Raw genomic sequence first — 23602 nt, forward strand, 5'->3', positions numbered from 1 at the left:
CTGTGGAAAAAGTGTTATAATTTTAAATAATAGACCACTTACCTTCAAGAATCAAGTCCTTATGCCTCCTTTTTATATGTCTAAAAAGTTCAGGCCCTTGCACACGGGCAAACCTGTCAAAAAGAAGGAAGTTCAACGCGTGCGTGCAGAGTCCTGCGCACACGCGTTGGACCTCTGAGCCCCTTGGAGGAAATGCCGGTTTCCCGCGCATGCGCTGTGCATGCTGAAATCCGGCACTTCCAACAGGCCCACGCGTGAGTTCCCCGTCCGTACTCACGCGTTGGGACCGGAATTACTGGGCCATTATGTTACAAGGCTGCCCCGTGAAAGGAGAGGTGGGTTTGGGTGAGAAACTGCTGAAGAGGGTTTGCACTGCAATACGGGAGCCGCAGTTTAGGTGTGAAACCCCAGCTGCTGGGATTGACATCCCAGGTCGGTGGGGAGTTAGATCGCTCGTGGCAACGTTAATGCTGCAGGGTAGCCGAGACCCTCCGTGCATCCGGTGATTTCACAGCTGAATTACACTATCCTTGCTGAAAACGATTTGCAGCAATGCAAACTGTGTCGTGTAAGTGGCCTAATCGTTAACGTTTCTGTTCACCAAAAAAAACAAGAAAAAAATAATCATTCTGAATTAAGATTTCTACTGTTGTGGATGTACTTAACATCACAAAGGTCTTCCAGAGAGTGAGTAATTGTAAAGTTTTCTTTTTGTCTTTTAAATCAATATTTGAGAAGAAAATCTTTCCGTGAAGACGTTATTATTTTAACCATTCCATCTAAAGCCTTGTGCACATTGCAGGCTTGTTGAATCGAAGCTGAACAGCAATCCTCTGAAAATGCTGCTGCACTTTTAATACTCTGGTTACAAAAAAGGTTCTGTACACGGCAGTTTATTTTTACAGGTCTAAAAACATAATTATGCACACTAGTGGTGGGTAGTATTGACCATAATTACATTTTTAGAAGTGCTTTAAAAAGAACCACCTGGAGATATTTAAGAGGAAAATCAGATAATTACCTCTTGTTCTATCAATATTCAGCCCCTAGAGAATGAAGGGTATTTAAGTGGGAGTGACAGTGCGGATATATTTCAAAATCTGCGAGAAATTATAGGTTAATTTACAAGAATGGTTCCAGGGATGAGGGACTTCAGTTACGTGGATAGACTGGAGAAGCTGGGGTTGTTCTCCTTAGAGCAGAGAAGGCTGAGAGGAAATTTGACAGAGGTGTTCAAAATCATGAGGGGTCTAGACAGAGTCGGTAGAGAGAAACTATTCCCACTGGCGGAAGGGTCAAGGACCAGAGGCCACAGATTTAAGGTGACTGGCAGAAGAACCAAAGGCGACATAAGAAAAAACTTTTTTACGCAGCGAGTGGTTAGGATCTGGAATGCACTGCCTGAAAGGGTGGTGGAGGCAGACTCAATCACGGCTTTCAAAAGGGAGTTGGATAAGTATCTGAAGGAAAAAATTTGCCGGGCTACGGGGAAAGGGAGGGGGAGTGGGACTAGCTAAAGTGCTCTTGCAGAGAGCTGGCACGAGCTCGACGTGCCGAATGGCCTCCTTCTGTGCTGTAACCATTCTATGAGGTTCTGATTTTCAGTAGCCTAAGATTTAGAATGAGAGTGACATTATAAATGTTCACAGTGCTATTTTCCAATTAGGTAGAAAAACACTTGGATTTGCTTATATGTTGCATAAGATGATGTGTACATCAAAGAAAATGTAATCTTTTTTGAGCTTCTTCAGCCCACCTATAGGTAGTTTTCCATAACACTTCCATTTCATGTTTTACAAATGGACGTCTGAAAATGAAAAGGCGACAGATAGTTTAGATAGCTGGCCATTGGCAAGCACAAGCCATTTTCATTGATATCACTTTATAATTTCAATGGCTATGCGCTCACTTTTTGTCTTCTCTTCTTAGGCAATCCCTCGGAACCGAGGATGACTTGCTTCCACACTAAAAATAAGTTCTCAGGTGACTGATGAGTCCAATGCGGGACTTACAGTCTCTTGTCACTGTTAGGGTTGTCCATGAGGGTCCTGACGTTCCAGGTCCCAAACTTCATTTTAAAGGGTGGAAGATGCCGTGCGTGAATTCTTTTAACGTGGGGTGGCCTTTGCACACCAGCTACCACACGGGCTTGACAGAGCAAGGTCTTGGTCCAATGGCAAGGGGATCCAAGACGATTGGAGACCAGGCTCTGCTACATCGACCTAGCACACACACACACACAAACATACTCCTACTGTCCTCCTCCCTCCTTCCAGCAGGTCCTCTCTGCCTGGGTTTCATAGGCTATAACCCTGTAGTAAGGCATTAAACATTAAAAGTTGCATCAAATGTTAAACTCAACCAGGTGCTTCCTGTGGAGTCCAAAATAGTATCGTCTCTTTCCCACCCCACCGCCCCCCCAATCACCCAAAAATGGGCAACCCTCAGCATCTTAATAGCTCCAGTTTCATCTGATGGTGTGTGTAACTCCATTGTTTACTTTTTGTAGTGCTGTGGGTGTTACTTGAAGGAGGCAGCTACTAGTGGAAGTAGCCTGGATTGCAAGCAAAGCCTCCAAACGACCCTTAAAATGTATATGGTGTTAGAGCTGGTTTTCAAGAATGGTATTTCTAGGGGGGAAAACTATCTATTCACACATTTTTATTCTCAGCTTTTGGAAAGATTGGGATAGGGTTAAAAGAGACATCGGCATTCAAGGCAAATTCATCTTAATTTTAATTGTAAGCCTATTTGCTGATATCATCTTAGAAAACGTTTAACGAGATCGTTTTCCTGTTTTTCATCCCGTCAGTTTGATCCTGAAACTCTCAAGAGATTTATTTAGCAAACAGTTTGTAAAATGTTAGCCCTCTCACCTCTACCCCTAGTTCACCTTTGGTGCATCACATTTAGCTGTACGCATTGTCTGAACGGGTGGTCCAGTAACCCTGCGACTCATCCAGCAATTATGTTGTGTGACTCAGAAAGCTTTGGGAGGGATGAATGTTTTTGGTTTAAGATGGGATGTAACATCCATTCCTTTCCCCGTTTCGTGAGAGACAATTTGTCTTGTTTGCTGAATGAGTGGAGGGTAAAAGTCTTCCTCTGGATTCACACCAGCGATCACCACGGTGTGAAATTTGAGTGTTAAACTTTATCCTACCAGGGGTGTTGTTTAAAGGCCCATAATGATCTTTTGAATCATTTAAGGACTTGAGTCCTTATTGGAACAACCTGGGAACTGTTCAGTCAGCTTCTGCAAAAGTTCACTTTTTGTGATTAATTACATAAACCACATGTTGAATAGTTTTATCTGATCTTCTTTACTCATGGAATTCCACAGGTCTCGATTGAGTACCCTCTTGGCACTTTTTATTCTTAGGAAAATGCAGTCTGGTGGTTTAAATCTAGCAAACTGTTGCCAGCACTTGGTGGTTTCTGCTGTCATAACTCTTCCTTCATTCGCCTCACATAATTTCCGTACAGGAAAAATTCTGCTCCCAAAGTTTGCAAGACAAAGCTTAGAACAAAGTGAGCTAGGTTTTAACAACAGATTCCGAGACATGTTAAAGAATGAGCTGCGTAAGTTTAGCAATTTCTATTTATTAAAACCACCTTGCACTGTTAAATGAAAGGTTTATGGTCTCTTTAAAATGAACACTGTTGGCAAATATCTGACACCCAAGAGGTTCTGTTTAATTATCATAAATGTCTGGAATCAATCTTTTTTGAAGCTGCAATGTTAAAGGTTGGAATTATACTTCAACTAATGTCAATTCAAACTGGTGTAGGACAGCCTCCAAAAGGGGGTCTGGGTGCGCTCAAGATCAGATTGAGGCCCGGTCCCCGAGTTATACTGTTGATTTTGCATGGATGCACAAACAAACCGTTTTCTATTGTCACAAAGCTGGCAGTACAACTGTACTCTTATTCTGATATTCAAGAGGAGTCATGTTATGAAACACATGTTCCCTTCAAGAACTTAAACAATGAAATTGTTAATGTCATTTTCACATTCATTTTAGGAATCAACTGAAGAGGAAGATGACATTTTCAATAAAAATGGAAACTGATACATTTGTTATTATTTCTGTTTTTTAAAAAATCATATGTTAATTTGAGCTGTTGTGCAATAGGGAGAGAAGTAGGCAAAACTAAATGGTTTAGTTGACAAATTTTCTGCAGAGGCTTTCTCATAACTCAGCAACTTTATCCAGTGACCAAATGAATCATATGGAGCGGGCAGGTCCTACGTTTGAGCCCTGATCTGTGCTCAGTTAGCTGAAGTCCGCCATGGGGGTGGTGGAGGCGCCATGATTGGGCTCAGCAGTAGGGTACGGTAGCGTAGTGGTTATGCTGCTGGACTAGTAATCCAGAGGCCTGGACTAATGATCGGGAGACGTGAATTCAAATCCCACCATGACAGCTGGGGAATTTAAATTCAGTTAATTAAATAAATCTGCAATGTAAAAGCTTGTGTTAGTAATGGTGACCATACAACTACCGGATTGTTGTAAAAACCTATCACTGGTTCACCAATGCACTTTAGGGAAGGAAATCTGCCGTCCTTACCTCCTTACCTGGTCTGGCCTACATGTGACTCCAAACCCACAGCAATGTGGTTGACTCTTAACTGTCCTCTGAAATGGCCCAGCAAGCCACTCAGTTACACCAAACCGCTACGACACCTTCACCCCACGGACTGCAGCGGCTCACCACCACCATCTCAAGGGCAATTAGGGATGGGCAATAAATGCTGGCCTTGGCCAACGACGCCAAGATCCCGTGAATGAATAAATTTTAAAAAAAGGCATTCCCTGAGCTTAAGAAAGGCAAATTCAGCCAGGGTTGCTGCTCCTGATCACTATCCAGTGGGATGTGTGTGGCTGTCACAATTGTTTCTGAAATGTTTGAAAAGTTAACTCTTTGAGCAGTGTGTACAGATTCACTGGACGATGTCAAACTCTGGGGGTCTGCTGATTAATATACTCTTTCTTCTGTTCTCTTTTTAGATTGATCTGTAAAAATCTATCAAAGACTGATCCAGTTGCATCTAGAATGCAACCATGTGAATCTTTCAAGTTTGGTCCATCAATTGCCCTGAAAAACAGCCTTTAAAGATTGTTTCCAGCAAAAGGCTGTTTTTCTTCACTTGCTTCCAACTCCAGAAAGGTACGACAGTTTTGTTTCTACCTAATGGGACCTAAGGTTACATACAGTTCAGCAAATAAAAATAGGTCAGATAGAGAATGGGAAAGAAGAGAGAATGGGGGGGCAAAATAGGAACATTGCAAAATGGAAGTGTTTAACGTTAGTTTAAATTGTGTTTTAACAGTATATTTTAGTCTACAGGTTTAATATTACAATAATAAAGCTACTCCCGATAGTAGTGTTATTGTAAGTGTCAGAGTTTGTGAGCTGAAAACAAACTGGTTGGTCCAGGGAGGCAGGAATGTCCCAGGAGACAGGAATGTCCCAGGAGCTGCCAGCAGTGCAAGAGTTAAAAATGCATCTTTCTTAGAAGTCACCAGAAGAAATACGCCAATGTCATTTTGAGACTAAAGCATCAAAGGGCTTTGGTTAATAAAAATGAGAAGTTAAGTAACTAGTGTTAATGTTTTGAATGACTTTCTGTTAAACACTAATGAATATAAATTACTTATTAACCAGTATTTGTGATGGTTGTAATATTCATTCTTCACTTTTGTCTTTAGAAACAGAGCATATTGTAATGTTCATGCAATTTTTCTGAATGACGAAAGACAATATTCTCAGTAAAACAGAATGCAGAGTAATGCCGCTGAATGTAAAATAAATAATGGCATTGAAGTAGTTAAGGAATGTTTGATACTTACAATCAATCCATGAACACCAGCAGGGCCTGGGGCTCCCAACTCTCCCTGTAAGCAAAGATCAGAAGATTATTGGCTCTTTTCTAAACAAGTAAGAGTTTGAAAGTGGCTCGTGCTCGGAAAGCACAGGCTCAAGGGGGAAGACCTGGTCCCCCTCCCTGGCCTGTGTAATCTGCAGCTCCCATCGACAGAAGGCATGCAAATGAATGAAGCTCAGCTACTTTCACTCGGCGTGCAAACAGAGGCCTGCTTGTTGTCCCGCTTCAGTGGCCTACAGTTATGCGCGGGCCTGATTTCCTCCATTCCACCAGCGGGACTACAGGAACACTTCAGTGAAAGAGATAACTGTAGCCACCCAGCAGTCAGCGCTTTCTTTTTGGTAGGGGGAACTGGTAATAAGTTGGAATAGAACCAGAGTAAAAACCCGAAGTAAAATACAGAATCTGTGTCAGATGGATGTTTAGCTGCTAGGTTTAATCATGTAAATAACAGACAGAATGATACAGATCTCAATCCAAACAAACCGCAAACATTGACTGAATTACAGCCTCTGTATGTTGTATTATTGTATTAGCACAGACTGAATCAGAGCCTTTTTGTGCCATGTGACCATTTATAGTATTGCCATCACTAAATTATTTTATACGCTATTAAAACTGAATGAATTATAATCTCGATAAAGCATATTGCACATCCATACCACTAATTCCATAGCAGTAATTGTTCTTTAAATATTGTATTAACAGTGGCTGAAACAAAGTTCATTTACGCCACTTAATTATATACTGAATGCAATGTGTGTGACTAAGGTTCCCGTTAAGCTGCGTGGCCGCGTAGAGGCCTGGAGCTCCCGCGCAGGCCCGTCACCGGCTTTTGAATGGGGAAAAACCACGCATGCGCAGAAATCTGAATGGAGCACGCAGCCCGTTAAAGGGGCCACGCACCCAAAGAAAAGGGAACATTGTGTGTGGCTAGAAATTATGATGCATTTGGAGCGTAGAATACACCACATAGGCAGGAAAACATAAGTAGTGTGCAATTAAAATATTTCTGATACACTAATGTTTCCATGTGAGTGGCATTGGAGGGTAATTATCATCAAACTTCAAATTAAATTCCCATAACTGTGAAATTAAAATCATCATAGATTTTGATGGTATATAACTTAGTTGTTGTTTGGTATCATATCTGAGAATATACTACTGATTTCCTTTCCTCATAACTGTTTCTTTGCTGTTCATTACAACACCAAATGAATGGGAATGGACAAGGAATGTACACTGAGGTATGGAGGTAGAGAATTGGAGTGGTGACTGAAAGCTTGGTCGATAAAGAAGGTTTTTAAAGGTGGAGGGAGTTCCACAAAGTAGGGCAGAGGTGGCTGAAGTATCTCTCACCAATGGTGGATGTGTAAAAGACCAGAATCAGAGGACTGGCGGGTGGGGTGGGGGGGAAAGATTTAAGGCTGGAGAATGTTGCAGAGATAACGTGGGGGTGGGATGAGGAATATGAAGAGGTGGACAAAGACTTTAAATACAATACATTAACGGACAGGGATCCAACGTATGTCAGCGAGGGCGGGGTGCTGGGGGAGTGGGGACTTGGTGTGGACAGGGATCCAACGTATGTCAGCGAGGGCGGGGTGCTGGGGGAGCGGGGACTTGGTGTGGACAGGGATCCAATGTATGTCAGCGAGGGCGGGGTGCTGGGGGAGCGGGGACTTGGTGTGGACAGGATGTGAGCAGCTGAGTTTTGGTAGTTAGAGTTTATATGGAGGGTAGGAGCTTGGCTAAGCAGGTAGGCGACAAAAGCATGGCTAAGAGTTTTAACAGCAGAGGGGCTGAGGTATGGGCAGAGGCAAGAAATGCTATGGAGGTGGAAATAATTGGTCTTTGGTGATGAATAGGATGTGGGGTTTGAAGCTTAGCTCTGGGTAGAACAGGAGGCGGAGATTTTGCATGGACTGGCTCAACCTGTGCAAGTGGCCAGGTTCAGTTGCAAGGAAGTGGAGTTTATGGTGGGGCTGAAAGTGATGCTTTAGGCTCTCCTGATGTTAAGTGGCAGCAAGCTGAATTACCATTAAAAAGTTATAGAAAATGTTGACCAAAAAAAAATGATAGGCCCAATTTTAACCTTGCCTGCCCGGCCAGGTGAGCAGTTAAAATCGGGGTAAGTAACTTACTTCTTCCAATCCCGCTGCCTTTCTGCGGGATGTTATTTTAACCTGTTGTTTTTAGCAGGCTCACAGGACATAGAAGGCAGCAGGGTCCGACTGCAATATTTATCGGAAAGTTCCCCCATAATGGACAGGAAATCCCAGACAGCGCACTCACAATTTCCTGATATGTGAGGCTGCTGGACAAAGCTTCCCGATAATAGCGCGCGCTTGAAGCTTTATGACTTCAATGTCGCAACGTTAACGTGCTTTACCGCGTAGTGTAATGGGAATTAATACCGCTGTGATTTCCCACATAATATTTTAAAAACAATGCAGATTTATTTCCATGACATTTTACATTAAAAAAATGCTCTTTTAAAATTAAAACAAGCCGAGTAAATCTCCTTGTATGTAATTTTATATAGTTATGAACTAATGAAAATAACCATATTGGATACTTGTACCTAAAAACATAATATTGACCTTTTGGTGAACACTGGATCACAAATATAGTTCCAATTTCATTAGTTCAGGATTAAATTCATTACAGGGAATTTTTTGGGGATATTTTTGTTTGTTTATCTCCTCACTTTTGATTGGTTCTACTTCTCTATAATATTTATATAAGTCTGGCTGGGAGTTCATTTTGCAGGAGGAAATGGATTGGACTGGAATCAAGAGAAACCCAAGGAAACCCTAACTTCCAAAATCTTTAAAATGAAAACATTTTGATATTAAACTTTTCAAATAGCTCTTTATTCAGTTATTTACTAATCATTTGTACTTCACATAAATCAACAGTAACCAAATCAAGCAGTATTTGTCAAGCCATTGGTTCTCACACAATGAATTCTGGTATCGTGGGCTCACTTCTATTTGCTAGTTCTCACTTCCCCTTAGTGCACGCTGACATTTCTTACTCTTTGTTGGTCCATTTTGATCTCTGCATCACATATCTGTTATAGGAACACAGGAACAGGAGGAGGCCATTCAGGCCCTCGAGCCCATTCCGCTACTCAATGAGATCATGGCTGATCTGTGACCCAACTCCCGCCTTTGGCCCATGTCCCTTAATACCTTTGGTTAACAGAAAGTTATCAATCTCTGATTTAAAATTAATTGATCTAACATCAATTGTTGTTTGCGGAAGAGAGTTCCAAACTTCTACCACCCTTTGTGTGTAGAAGTGTTTCCTAATTTCACTACTGAAAGGTCTGGCTCTAATTTTTAGACGATGCCCCCTAGTCCTAGAATCCCCAACCAGTGGAAATAGTTTCTCTCTCTCTACCCTATCTGTTCCCCTTAATGTCTTGAAAACTTCGATCAGATCGCCCCTTAATCTTCTAAATTCCAGGGAATACAACCCTAGTTTGTGTAATTGCTCCTTGTAATTTAACCCCTGGAGTCCGGGTATCATTCAATTCAATTCAATTCAATTTTATTTGTCATATATGCAGCAGACGTGTGTACTGCACAATGAAATGTTGATTTTTACGAGTCCTCCCTGGTAAATCTACGCTGCACTCCCTCCAAGGCCAATATATTCTTCCTAAGGTGTGGTGCCCAGAACTGCTCACAGTGCTCCAGGTGTGGTCTAACCAGGGCTTTGTACAGCTGCAGAATAACTTCTACCCCCTTGTATTCTAGTCCTCTAGATATAACGGCCAGCATTCTATTAGCCTTTTGATTATTTTCTGTACCTGTTCATGACATTTTAATGATCTATGTACCTGGACCCTCTCTCCTTTTTATCTGCTGCAATGATCTCCATCTAAACTCCCAAAATCTGTATAATCCAAAGACTTTCGTGTGGTTATCAGTATTCTATCCACCATGCCTCTATATACATGATGGACAGAAGCCCAATGGTTAAAAAGCTTTGTTAGAACTGAGAAACATTGTAAACTGATGGGTTCCCTCAGCTCTGAGCTGCACAGATTCACAGTCAGGTCACCATGGAGGAGAATAAACACAAACAGGCAGGAGCTTTACTGTAATTTTCAAATAAAGAAAGGACTTGCATTTATACGGCACCTTTCATGACTCTCAGGACATCCCAAAGCACTTTACGGCCACTGAGGTAGTTTGTAGTACAGTGAATGTTGTAATGTAGGGAATGGGGCAGCCAATTTGCACCCAGCAAGGTCCACAAATAACAGTGAGATCATGACCAGATCATCTGCTTTAGTGATGTTGCTTGACGCATAAATGTTGGCCAGGATATTTGCTTTGGTTTAACGCCTCATCCGAAAGACGGACATAGAGCAAACGATGTGGAAGTGGTGTAATGACACCTGCCCTCTGCTTTTTCCAGATTATATGTTGATGCATCAGCACATCATATAACGGGCTGCACAGGGATCAGCGGCAGGCATGGCAAGAAGATCAAAACCTACAATTTTAAGGCACATTTATGCAGCTTTTTTCTTAATATATTTTTATCTTTCTGCTCTCACAAAATGAGTTTTTTTGTGGTAACTGCTCTGCAGTTTTTTATTACAGAATCCATTAGTGCCCTGAATGGGATTACTACTGGGAAGCTCTATACAGGTAAGCTACTGGGAGGATGAAGACACCGTGGATGGATGCCAGGCAGGTGTGTTTTTCCCAACCTTTTCAAAGGCTGTAAGAAATTCCATTTCTCTATTGTGCCACTTCCCCTTAATTTTCTACATCCTGTCATTTTCACTGCAATGCAATTTTCTGCTTCTATCGCCAGTGTGCTCTCTGTAAATGTACAAATCTACATTTAGCTGTGAATAATTATGCAAATGCACAGACACATAAAAATTGAGATATCATCGTAGCACCATTCTGGGGAGCTGTGTGCGCCAGTTCTACTGAGTTACACCAGTATAGGAAAATCAGCCTCATGGGCCTGAATACTAATCACGGATCTCATCTATATGAGGTAATTCATGGATGGAAATGTGGGTATATACAAGCAAATTGTGGGCTTTATAGTATGCATATTCCTACCCACAGCAGAAACTGGAGCCCTCTGAGTTTCTGTTTAATTAGCAGGTTAAGGATTAAAACAAAGTCTCACTGTTTGAAGCACATGAAATTTCTCTTTATTCAGCAGAATGAAAGTTAAACCAGTTTAGCGTTTGTTTAGCTAACTATATGGCATTTGTGTTTCACTAGCTAGACACAGTTAAAGGATAACCATGTGGTTCTCCTCTTCAATTCAAAGGTAGGAGCTAAAAATCCAACTATCACCCTGCACCAACTGCAGAGAGTCTGGTCCATTCCACCAGATAAAGTACAAGTTACAGTACCTGTGGTGCCACCTGTGTCTTCGCTGTTTAAGAAGGTAGATACATTAACATTACACTATTAAGACCAATCTAATTTTACAAATACAATAGCAAAATACTGCGGATGCTGGAAATCTGAAATAACAGCTGTTAATGTTGCTGCCATCATCATCCACACATCATCTAGAGTCATCTTTTGTTTCTTAACTTGTCCCATTACCATCTCCTTTTGCCTTGCACCATCATCCCTTTTGTCTTTTAATCTCTCCTGCCTTCCATCCTATCACAGACCTTCCCTTTGTTCTTTCCTCCCCTCCTCCCTGCCCCTGCTTAAAAATCTCTCCTCCCTAACCTTTTCCAGTTCTGACGGAGGGTCATCGGCCTGAAATGTTGGCTCTGTTTCTCCCTCTCCTCGATGCTGCCTGGCCTGCTGAGTGTTTCCAGCACCTTCTGTTATTATTTTTAATTTTACAAATGTTATGCCACAGAAGCAAGTACACATATTCAAAGCTGCAAAGGACGTGGGAAGCCTTGAAATTTGGGTGCAGCCATTTTTTGCGAAGCGGAACGATCCCTTGGCCTGAATCGTGAGGCCCGAGGGTGCACCCGTTATTGTGCACCGGGGCCCTGACGACCATCCAGCCGGGGAGCTGCGGGCAGCACCGGGCAGTTTGGCGGCTGATGTAAGAAAACTACTAGGCACTTGGTCTAAGCATTAAACTAAGCTTTAATCAACTGTTTTACAACATGGAGGTCTAGTTGTGTCCTTCACTAGTTCCTGTTAAGAATGTCCTGCGCAAGCTGGGCCCGTGCCCGAGTATTTATACTCTTCCTGGACAGCGCCACCCGCAGGCCACTCAGTATTATTTCATAAGTCTTTCTTTCATGAATGACTGATTCATGTCAGCGGCGAAGCGGGGTTGAAGGTCGGGCCACCGTGATGCCAGCAGGTAAGTGATGACTGGGTGTGACCGAGAAGAGGGGCGACTGGGCCAGGAAGGAAGTGGTGGCTGGGGTGGGGTAAGAGGGATGAAAGTTGGGAGGGGGGGGGGTGGGGGGGAGGTAGCAGCGATGATCAGGCGGGGAGTAGTGGCGGCAGTCGTGAAGGGATGTAATGCTGACGATGATCGTGGGGGGGCAGGGGTTCAAGCAACGGTCAGCAGCGATGCGCGTTCTGTGAATGTTTCCAGTTTCAATGCTATGCCTCAACAACAACATCAACTTGCATTTATATAGCGCCTTTAACATAGTAAAATGTCCCAAGGCGGTTCACAGGAGCAATTATCGAACAACAGTTGACACATAAGGAGAAATTAGGGCAGGTGACCAAAAGCTTGGTCAAAGAGCTAGATTTTAAGGAGCGTCTTAAAGGAGGAAAGAGAGGTGGAGAGGCGGGGAGGTTTCGGGAGGGAATTCTACAGCTTAGGGCCGAGGCAGCTGAAGGCACGGCCACCAATGATGGAGCAAATAAAATCGAGGAAGCAGAAGAGGCCAGAATTGGAGGAGCGCAGAGTTCTTGCAGGGTTCTAGGGCTGGAGGAGATTACAGAGATAGGGAGGGGCGAGGCCATTGAGGGATTTGAAAACAAGGATGAGAATTTAAAAGTTGAGGCATTGCCGGACCGGGAGCCAATGTAGGTCAGCGAGCACAGGGGCGATGGGTGAATGGGACTTGGTGCGAGTTAGTATACGGGCACTCCTGCGCCCACACATTCAAGCAAGTATATTTTAAAACCTTACTTGTTGATTGCGGCCTAACATGTGGTTCCCTTTAAAAACCGCATCAGGCCGTATGTAGACCTGGCAAGGCTAACCAATCCTGCGGTGGGTCTCAAACGGGTATTAGGCTCCTTATTTGCATATGCAAAAAAGGTCTAATGTCTATTTCAGGGGTGGGCACTGCATGGCGATTTTTGAGCCTTTACCAATATGGCGGGCGGCACACTTTCGGCTCGTAACAGAATGAACAACTTTACTTCAATCCCTTCTCCCAGTGTCATGCTCTCTTGGCGATTGAACAGCTTATTCTTGTACTGGACTACAGTTCTCATTACTCTAAGTGTAAGTATATGCAGTACTGGAGAAGTGTAAACATCAGCTGGATTTTTGCCTTTTATCGACCATGTTGAACGATCTAGGGCTAGAAATTGGGTTGCTTTGTGCCTCTCGTTAGTGCCTCTTGTTAGGCGCTAACAGGGCGCAAATGCCCTAGTGCCCGGGCGCAGCGCCACTAACGCCTCCTGCGAAGTTCAGCGGGAGGTTAGCGGCGGCAGTAGGCGGTAGCGCCCCGCTTGCAATGATGAGGTCATCGCCGTGCGCAGCGCCCCGGCCGCAAACTTTCACTTGCGCTCCCTGCCCTATCGCCGGGTGAGATGTGCGACATTATCAGGGGGCGGTTTTGCAGCGGCGGTGGCGGGCGGCGGCGCTACTTAAAGGGCAGGTGTCAGGCGGCCATTTTTATTTTGGCCAACTGCCAGCACCTGCCCACCTTTAACATTTGTATTCAGGGGTGCCAGCCACAATTGTTCAGCCTGGCCGTCCTCTTGAGTGCCGGGCTGTTTCTATGGCACCCCGCTCCCCGGTGGTCCAGCAGGGCCCCGGTGCGCGCAGCGCTAGGCTCCTCCCCTTTAATCAGGGGAGGAGGCCCGCAATGACGCGGCGCTACGTGCTGCCGCGTGTGGCGCAGCTGCACGTAGCGCCATGACACTGAGTAGCAGTGCCCCAAGAAGGAGGTGGAGAACTTCCAGTAGGGCTCCACCACCTTCTTGGGGCGCTACTACTGAATTTACAGGGTAGGGCCGCAAACTTTTTCTCCACTCCCGGACTTGAGCACGTAATTTCGGCTGACACTTCAGCGTCGTACTGAGTGAGTGCTGCACTGTCGGAGGGGCAGTACTGAGGGAGTGCTGCACTGTCGGAGGGGCAGTACTGAGTGAGTGCTGCACTGTTGGAGGGGAAGTACTGAGTGAGTGCTGCACTGTTGGAGGGGAAGTACTGAGTGAGTGCTGCACTGTCGGAGGGGCAGTACTGAGGGAGTGCTGCACTGTCGGAGGGGCAGTACTGAGTGAGTGCTGCACTGTTGGAGGGGCAGTACTGAGTGAGTGCTGCACTGTCAGAGGGGCAGTACTGAGGGAGTGCTGCACTGTCGGAGGGGAAGTACTGAGTGAGTGCTGCACTGTTGGAGGGGCAGTACTGAGGGAGTGCTGCACTGTCGGAGGGGCAGTACTGAGTGAGTGCTGCACTGTCGGAGGGGCAGTACTGAGGGAGTGCTGCACTGTCAGAGGGGCAGTACTGAGTGAGTGCTGCACTGTCAGAGGGGCAGTACTGAGTGAGTGCTGCACTGTCGGAGGGGCAGTACTGAGGGAGTGCTGCACTGTCAGAGGGGCAGTACTGAGGGAGTGCTGCACTGTCGGAGGGGCAGTACTGAGTGAGTGCTGCACTGTCGGAGGGGCAGTACTGAGTGAGTGCTGCACTGTCAGAGGGGCGGTACTGAGGGAGTGCTGCACTGTCAGAGGGGCAGTACTGAGGGAGTGCTGCATTGTCGGAGGCTGTTTCTCAGATGAGGTGATAACCAAAGGCTCCATCAGGCTGTTGCAGTGGTCATTAGCAATTTCTATGGAACTATTTGGAGAAGGGCAGGGAGCTCTCTCGGTGTCCTTGGCCAACATTCCTCCCTCAATCAACACCGCCAGAAACTGGTTAGCTGGCCACTCCTCTCTTTTGCTGTCTCTGGGACCTCGCTGTCTGAAAATTGGCTGTTGCATTTGTCTTCATAAGAACAGTGACTGCACTTCAAATATGATTTATTAGTTTGAAGTGCATGATAAGGATTGTTATAAATGCAAGTTCTTTCTTATGTAGGTTTAGGGAAATTCCTGTAAACTTTGTTTGTATTCAACTGACAAACTGTAGTTGCTACAATAATAAAGCTACTCAAACATTAAGAATACTTTTGTTGCTGCAATGTTAATTCTAAACAAATATGTTTCTATATTTCTTAAGGCTAAAGGGATCAAGGGATATGGGGAGAAGGCAGGGACAGGGGCTTAGAAATTCAGTATAGCCACTTTTGGGGCGGTAAAGTCGGGCGGCCGCTAAAGTTTGCGCCCGCCGGCAAGTGGAGGCCACTTCGCTGATATTCAGTAGCTTTGGCCAAGGAGTTTGCTCGAGCGCTAAAACTGGCGATGCACGGCTATCTTTAGGCGCTAAGCCGGCGGTGCAGACTGATACCGCCGAGGCTGGGCGCAGCGCAGGTGCGGTCATGTTTTGATTGACAGCAGACACCCTGGCGCCGGCCAGCTCTTAAAGGGGGAAGGGTCGACTTGGTCTGCTGCCACGCCCTGGATACTGCAGCCCTCCAGCTAGGCCTAAACACTGCTGCTGGAGAGAAATAGCGCCAGGAAAGATGCAGAGGGCCCGTGAGTGAGCGCAGCGCTTCTCTGCCCATGATTTAAAGGTGCTGGTTAGGGCTTTGGAGAGGAGACGCCATATCTTGTTCCCGGACAGTGGCAAGAAGCCTGCCACCAGTGTGTACAGGAGAGCCTGGAGGGATATCGCCCAGAGGGTCACAGCCACCTGCGATGTCCCCAGGACTGGTGACCAATGCCGGAAAAAGTTTAACGACCTCACTCGGATTGTCAGGGTGAGTACCCTTTCCAGTGTCCTCCTCATCCTTGCATGTGCACCTCACATTATGGGCAAAGGGACCTCAAAGCCCTAATGGCCAGCCCTCATCCAGCAGCTATGGCACTGGCATGAACATCAATTGCACTTTCTGCACTTTACACACTGGCCAAGCTATTCGACCATGGGAGGCAGTGCACACAACAACAGGGCACCACACTGGCCAAGCTATTCGACCATGGGAGGCAGTGCACACAGCAACAGGGCACCACACTGTACTTAGAGGCCGTCCTTTCTCTTGCAGGCCAAGCTGGCCCAGAATCTGAAGAGCCGGACTGTCACCGGGGGAGGCCGTCCCCAGTTCCAGCAGCTCAGTGACCTGGAGGAGCGCGTGGGTCGACTCATGGGTGGCCGCCTGATTGGCCCCGTTGCATGTGGAGATGCCGACCCTGTGCTGGGCCCCAATGGTAAGGACATGACCTTTTGGACCTCTCTCGTTCCCCTTGCGCTTCAGATCTACATCCTTTGCCACTGTCCGACCAATGCGCAGAATGCCACCACTCATGCCTCCCTCGCTGACGCCCTGTCCTCACTCTAAAGCTACTCTTGTGCCTTCCTGCTTTCAGCTGGTGAGGAGGAGGTCCCTGAGGCTGCGACTGACAGTCCCTCGGAAGAGGAGGACGAGGAGGAGCAAGAGGAAGGCGGCCCATCGGGGGAACCCTCATCCGCGCCAGGGGATGGCAATGGAGGGGACACGTCTTCCCTGGAGGAGAGCCAGGGGGAAGTGTTGCAGGGGGGTGTAGCTCCTGTGCCCAGTGGCGTCCAGCCACGCGGGAAGGGTCGGGCAGCTCGGCTGCCTTCTCCCCAGAGGGGGGAAGTGTTGCAGGGGAGTGTAGCTCCTGTGCCCAGTGGCGTCCAGCCACGCGGGAAGGGTCGGGCAGCTCGGCTGCCTTCTCCCCAGAGGGGGGAAGTGTTGCAGGGGAGTGTCGCTCCTGTGCCCAGTGGCGTCCAGCCACGCGGGAAGGGTCGGGCAGCTCGGCTGCCTTCTCCCCAGAGGGGGGAAGTGTTGCAGGGGAGTGTAGTTGCTGGGCCCAGTGGCGTCCAGCCACGCGGGAAGGGTCGGGCAGCTTGGCGGCCTTCTCCCCAGAGGGAGAGTCTGGCCTCCAGTCCGGAGACGGTCCTCGCCCAGGAGGTGCGCCTCCTTGATCAAATGTCCGCGGACTCGGATCGTCGGCACACCGAGTTCATGGGGGTTGTGGCACGGTTGCCTGAGGCCATCGAGTCCCTGGCTCATAGTGTGTCCGATTTCGGGGCCTCACAGGCCAGGGGTTTCGAACAACTCGTGGCAGCACAGGCCAGGGGTCTCGAACAATTCGGGGCAGCACAGGACGCGAGTCGGGCCGAATTGAGGGCAGCACAGGACGCGAGTCGGGCCGAATTCAGGGCAGCACAGGACGCGAGTCGGGACGACTTCAGGGCAGCACAGGCAGCGAGTGGACAGTTGATCAGTGGTGCCGTGCAGTCACTGGCTGGTCTGATGCGGGCACAGACCAGGGCAGTACGGGCACTCACTGCTGCCACACTCGCTGTGTCAGGCAGGCATCGCCAGGGCACCCGCCGCGCTGCAGCAGCACAGCGGTCTGGCCTTCAGCAGATTGCTGCGCTTGCTGCAGTGCCAGCCCGGCCGAGTGCCAGTGTCTCAGGCGAGCAGCGAGCGCCTGGCATCAGCCAGCTTGCCCCAATTGCTGCAGCCGCCACTGCCACTCCCCCAGCGAAGCTGCCACGAGCTGCTGGAGAGACTGGTGCTGGCCAGCCACAGCTGCAGCAGTCAGCAGCCGGCCCCTCGAGGACCAGAGCTCGTCTAGGCCGACCCCCAAGGGCATCTGCTGTCACGCAATGTGCCCCTCAGGAGCCTTCCCCCAGCCTTGCAGCACCCACAGGGCCCAGGTTGAGGCGGAGCAGCAGGTCGGCCAGGGGCCGGAAAAGGCTGGACAAGGACTCGCCCTCTCGGCACACAAAGTAGAGTGTGTTGCCAAATGTTTTTTTATATGGGGGTGGTTGTGTTGTCTATGCGGGGGTTGTTTTGGTAAGGCCGAGGATGAAGGCCATTTGGATGCAAAACTTTTGTTATTCCTCCCCAGGTTGTGGGAGTGAGTCATGTGTTTGACTGTTTTTTGGGGGTGTTGTCTGTTTTTGGGTTTCATGTGGGAAGGGCCCTGAGTTTATTCAATAAAGCTTTTTCTTTATTCAGCTTGTCCATGTGTGATGTTTGAAGTGGTTGTTGCGTTAACCGGCTGAGGGCTTGCGGAGCAGCTGCATTCATGTCCCTTCATTGCCACAAGCCATTCCCTGACAGGGGGCCTAGAAGTGTCGTTCAATAAGCCGGCGACGGACGGCCCTTGGACCTTGTGGCTCCCTCCTGGGCTGGTACTCCTCCTCCTCCTCCTCCTCATGGTCCTCCTGCTCCTCCTCCTGAGGTGGTGGTCCAACATGAGGTGGCAGTGCCTGAGTCCTGCGGATAGCCAGGTTGTGCAGCATGCAGCAAACGACGACGAACTGGGAGACTCTATCCGGCGAATACTGCAGAGATCCGCCGGAGCGATCCAGGCAGCGGAACCGTTGCTTGAGGACGCCAATCATTTGCTCTATGATGTTCCTTGTGGCTTGATGGCTTTCGTTGTATGCCTCCTCAGCAGGGGTCCTGGGCGCGCGGAGCGGGGTCATGAGCCATGTACACAAAGGATAGCCTTTGTCCCCGATAAGCCATCCTCTTGGGGGAGGCTGTGCCTGGAACATGTCAGCCACAGTAGTCTGGCGCAGGATAAATGCATCGTGGCTGCTGCCTGGAAAGCGGGCATTGACAGCTAGGATGCGCTGCCTGTGGTCACACACCAGCTGTACATTGAAGGAATGGTAGCCCTTCCGGTTGCGGTAATCCTCGGCATTGTCGATAGGTGCCCGCAAAGCCACATGCGTACAGTCAATGGCGCCCTGCACCATGGGGAAGTCGGCGATCCTCGCAAATCCGACTGCACGCTGCTCCTGCCTCTCTAGGGTCATGAGGAAGGAGATGAATTGGTGTCTCCTTGTGAAAAGGGCATCGGTGACCTGCCGGATGCAGCGATGCACGGCGACCTGGGATATGTTAGCTATGTCCCCAGCAGCGGCTTGGAAGGAGCCGCTTGCATAAAAGTTCAGAGCCACCGTGACCTTCACTTCCACCGACAGAGACGTCCTGCACATCAGCTGTGGACGCAGATCTCTGTGAAGCAGCTGGCAGATCTCTGCAACCATCTCCCTTCTGAAGCGCAGCCTCTTAACACACTGCGCGGCAGTCATGGTGAGATAGGACACCTGCTGGCGGTATTCCCTGAGTGGGTAAGGCCTACGTTGCCGACGCCTGATGCCCCCTCTGCGTCTAGGCATGGCTGCCCCTCTCACACAGCGTCTGCGAGCCCTTCGCACATAATGCTGGAACTGAGGGTTGGAACCCCATGCAGCCCCCATAATATACTCGCAAACAATGAAATCACAATGAGGCCAATTTCCAAGCTCTGGCCAGAAGCCAAAAATACCTCTCCTATGTTGGGCCAAATCAGTAAGGTCTCTTCCTTGGTCTCTGTCCAGAAATCCGTTGCACAAAAGTCATTGCAGCAAAATGGCTGGCCTTTATAGTTCAGTGTAAGTGCCCTTTAATTAGCGCTCCCCGAGGCCCGCAGGGCCTCTGCTGCGTTCCACTTCACAGTTCTTAACACCGCCACGCCCACATTGGGCGGGCACGACTGAAGTTCCGGTTTGGGGCGCACAAAGGGCGTTGCACGACGAAATGACGTCATAAGTTGCGCGCGCAGCTGAGCGCGCGCAAACACTTTGCGCCGGCGCTAAATGTCTACTGAAGTTGGGCGTAGGCGCAGATCGTCCTGCGCCCGGCCGCTAAGTGGCTAGCGCTCGAGATCTACTCCTCCTAAGGCGCTAACGGCTGGCGAACGCAACTGAATTTCTAGGTACTGAGTTTGGATGATCAGCCATGATCTCATTGAATGGCGGAGCAGGCTCGAGGGGCCGAATGGCCTACTCCTGCTCCTATCTTCTATGTTTCTATGTTAAAAGTTTGCTTTCCCACCTGTCCCACTATTCTCTCTGTCTTATACTTAACCTTTCTTCTGTCTCTTTTCTCCAATAATCCACCTTTGAAGGTGAAAGCTAAGGAAAGATTGGATAGGCTAGGATTGTTGTCTCTGGAGTGGGACTTGACCCCACAACCTTCTGGCTCAGAGGCGAGAGTGCTACCCACTGAGCCACAGCTAACACTCTATATAATGTATTATCGTAAGGGACTAGCATATTATATCATAAACGAGATCTACTGTGATATCCTAGTTTCTTTGGAACAGAGGAGGCTGAGGGGAGACTTAATTGAGGTGTATAAAATTATGAGGGGCCTCGATAGAGTGGATAGGAAGGACCTATTTCCCTTAGCAGAGAGGTCAATAACCAGGGGGCAGAGATTTACAGAAATTGGTAGAAGGATTAGAGGGGAGTTGAGGAGAACTTTTTTCACCCAGAGGGTGGTGGGGGTCTGGAACTCACTGCCTGAAAGGGTGGTAGAGGCAGAAACCCTCATCACATTTACAAAGTACTTGGATATGCACTTGATGTGCCGTAACCTACAGGGCTCTGGACCAAGAGCTGGAAAGTGGGATTAGGCTGGGGATAGCTCTTTTTAGCTGGGCCGAATGGTCTCCTTCTGTGCCGTAAATTTCTATGATTTTATGAAAGCAACTTTGAAAAAATTCCCTGTTGATTGGCCATAAACTGTCTATAAAGCAGTATGCAAACCTGAAGATTGACTAGGTTTTATCACACTGGAAATGGCCACTGACAAATGTGTGAATTAATCTACAGCCTGGGACGGGGAGTGCAAATAGCCAAGCCCACCTTTACTGATATGGTCGCTGGAAAACATACAACATCCCAAAGCACTTTACAGCCAATGAAGTACTTTTTGAAGTGTAGTCACTGTTGCCATGTCGGAAATGCAGCAGCCAATTTGCACACAGCAAGCTCCCACAAACAGCAATGCGATAATGATCAGATAATGTTTTTTTGTGATGTTGATTAATATTGGCCAGGACACCCAGGAGAACTCCCCTGCTCTTCTTCGAAATAGTGCCATGGGATCTTTTATGGCCTCGGTTTAATGTCTCATCCGAAAGATGGCACCTCCGACAGTGCAGCACTCCCTCAGTACTGCACTGGAGGATCAGCCTAGATGTTTGTGCTCAAGTCTCTGGAGCGGGACTTGAACCCACAACCTTCTGACTCAGAAGAGAGCGTGCTACCAACTGAGCCATGGCTGATACTCTAACAGTGTATTATTGTAAGGGACCAGCATATTATATCATAAACGAGATCTACTGTGATATCCTTGTTTACCAGTAATTCAGAGAGCTTTTGCCTTTCTAGCATGATTAGACACAAGAATAGCATTACCTCAATCTGGATACCATTACAGTCACTATGTTCAATGACTGTCACCAAACCACCGCTGGCTAAATTCTTCAGTGAGTTCAAGATGTTCTTTGATGCAAATCACAAAACAGTGACTAACAAAATCCACACAAATAATTTCAACATGGATCTAAACCTCCTATCCAATAATCTTTTACTGTATGAATAGAGACGCCAGTTACAGGCTAGAAAGAAAGGAATCGTTTGCAAACTGCAGACTAGATTAATTAAATAATTCCCCTACATGATGTGTAGTATAATGCTTACTGCACCACAGTTGTTTGGCTTAAGGTGTTGTCTAGCACTAATCCAGGCACATGGAAATACTGAGTTACAGAAGAGAGAATAAACAATTTGTCAAACAGAAACATTAAAACAATGTACAAGGGTTTCTTTAGGCTGTGATCTACTGTAATAACATGTGATGTGAAGTGAGCACCATGATTGGTCCTTACCGCAATCATCTCCGTTTTCCTAATAAAATATCGCATTGTCCCCAACAAAATCACGATCCTTGCATTTAACTAACATATGGGGGGGCAGGGGGGCGGGGGTGAGGGAGCAGTTAAAATGGAGTGGTGGATTTACCCGATGGCCTCCCGCCCCAATCCCACCGGCAGACACCAAGGACACCCGCCTGAAGCCGGCGGGCTCCTTCTTTAAATATGCAGATCGGGTCCCAATGACATCATCAGCACTCGACCGACGTGTCTGACATTGGCCCGAGCGGGGAAGCGGCTGAGGGTTTGGCGACAGGCTGAAGCAGGAGGAGGAGGAGGATCAACAGCGGCAGAGGCCCCTCGATGGTAAGTTTATTACTTTCCTTTGTGGGGACAGGAGGTGCAGGAGTGCTCCTCTGGGCCCCAACAAGGGAAGCGTGGGACTCCTCTGCCCAAATTCTTCCCCCCTCCTTCCAAAACCGCTAACATCCTCAGAACCCACCCCCCCTCACCCTGAAATTACCTCGCGACAGGCCGGCTGCCTCAAGAGATGCCCGATTTTCATAGCCAGTATTTATTTTTGCGATCTTCGTGATATATAGATTAGGGGTAATTTTAGAAAATCATGCTCCCAGTGCGGAGCCTTGGCTGCCGGGCACACTAGATTGGAGATTTGGGCACGCCGTGATTTTCCAGCTATTTACTTTAATGGAAAGATAATGGTGGATAGTGACACACGGGTATCTGATACGCTCCTCCCAGCAGTCACGGTTCCAGTCCAAAATAAAATTGGCCTTAGTGCGACTGTCATATTTGAGAAAAATACCTCTCTCAATTCACAGACCCTGTTGGGGTCAGAGATGTCTAACAAATTTTTATATCATTTCCTTCAAATTTTACCTAAACTCTTTCTCTCTCTCCAATAACGGCTTCATCAAGCTTCGTCCACACTACTCCAGCATGTTTGAAGTGGTAACAAGTTAAAGGCAGATTTGAATTAACAATTTAAATTATTCCTATCACAGCAATATATATAGATTATCATGTGTTGTACTGAACAAATTAAGATTTTAAGTGATGACTTACTCGCCTAGAAATGACTGTGGGTACTATCAGCAGACTCAGCACTTGGGTCTTCTCCTTGTCCTTTGGCCCACCACTAGTAGCAGAGTATTCAGCTCCCCTCGGTGTCCTGGTCAACACTTCTCCCTCAACTAACATCACAAAAACAGATTATCTGGTCATTTAGCTCATTGATGTTTGTGGGATCTTGCGTTGTGCATTTTGGCTGTTGTGTTTCCTTCTGTTACAACGGTGACTACACTTCAAGAGTACTTCATTGCCGGTGAAGCTTTGTGGGACATCCTGAGGTGGTGAATGCCGCTATATAAAAGCAAATTCTTTTCTTTCTCTGGAACTCTTGCCCCAAAACCCTCCGTGCCTCCACCTGTGAAAATCTTCTCAAACCATCTCTTCTAACTCCCACCACCAGTAACTATTCCTTGAAGCATTTTACCGAGTTTTTCTCTCCCATCTGCAAAACGATTTGTGACTTTTTCTACCTTAACGTTGCGCTATAAATACAAGTTGTAGTTTTGTTTCACCAACAGCAAATGCATTCATTGACAAATGAACCCAAAGATGTGATGGATAAGCAATGGTTTTCTTTACTTTGCATGTAAAGACTTGCATTTCTGTAGCGCATTTCACGACCACTGAACATCCCGAAGCATTTTACAGCCAATGAAGTACTTTTTGA

General features: G+C 47.3%; 1 protein-coding gene across 1 annotated transcript in view; it reads right to left on the reverse strand.

The window, feature by feature from the left end:
* Positions 1-23602, reverse strand: part of LOC147101631 (uncharacterized) — a 688387-nt gene that overhangs the window by 330731 nt on the left and 334054 nt on the right. The window contains 1 exon segment of the mRNA XM_085965351.1: positions 5856-5900. Coding sequence (XP_085821477.1) covers positions 5856-5900 — 45 coding nt within the window.

Source organism: Somniosus microcephalus, chromosome 23, assembly GCF_052327205.1.
Source record: "Somniosus microcephalus isolate GS21.2 chromosome 23, FLI_Smic_1.0, whole genome shotgun sequence".
NCBI lineage: Eukaryota > Metazoa > Chordata > Chondrichthyes > Squaliformes > Somniosidae > Somniosus > Somniosus microcephalus.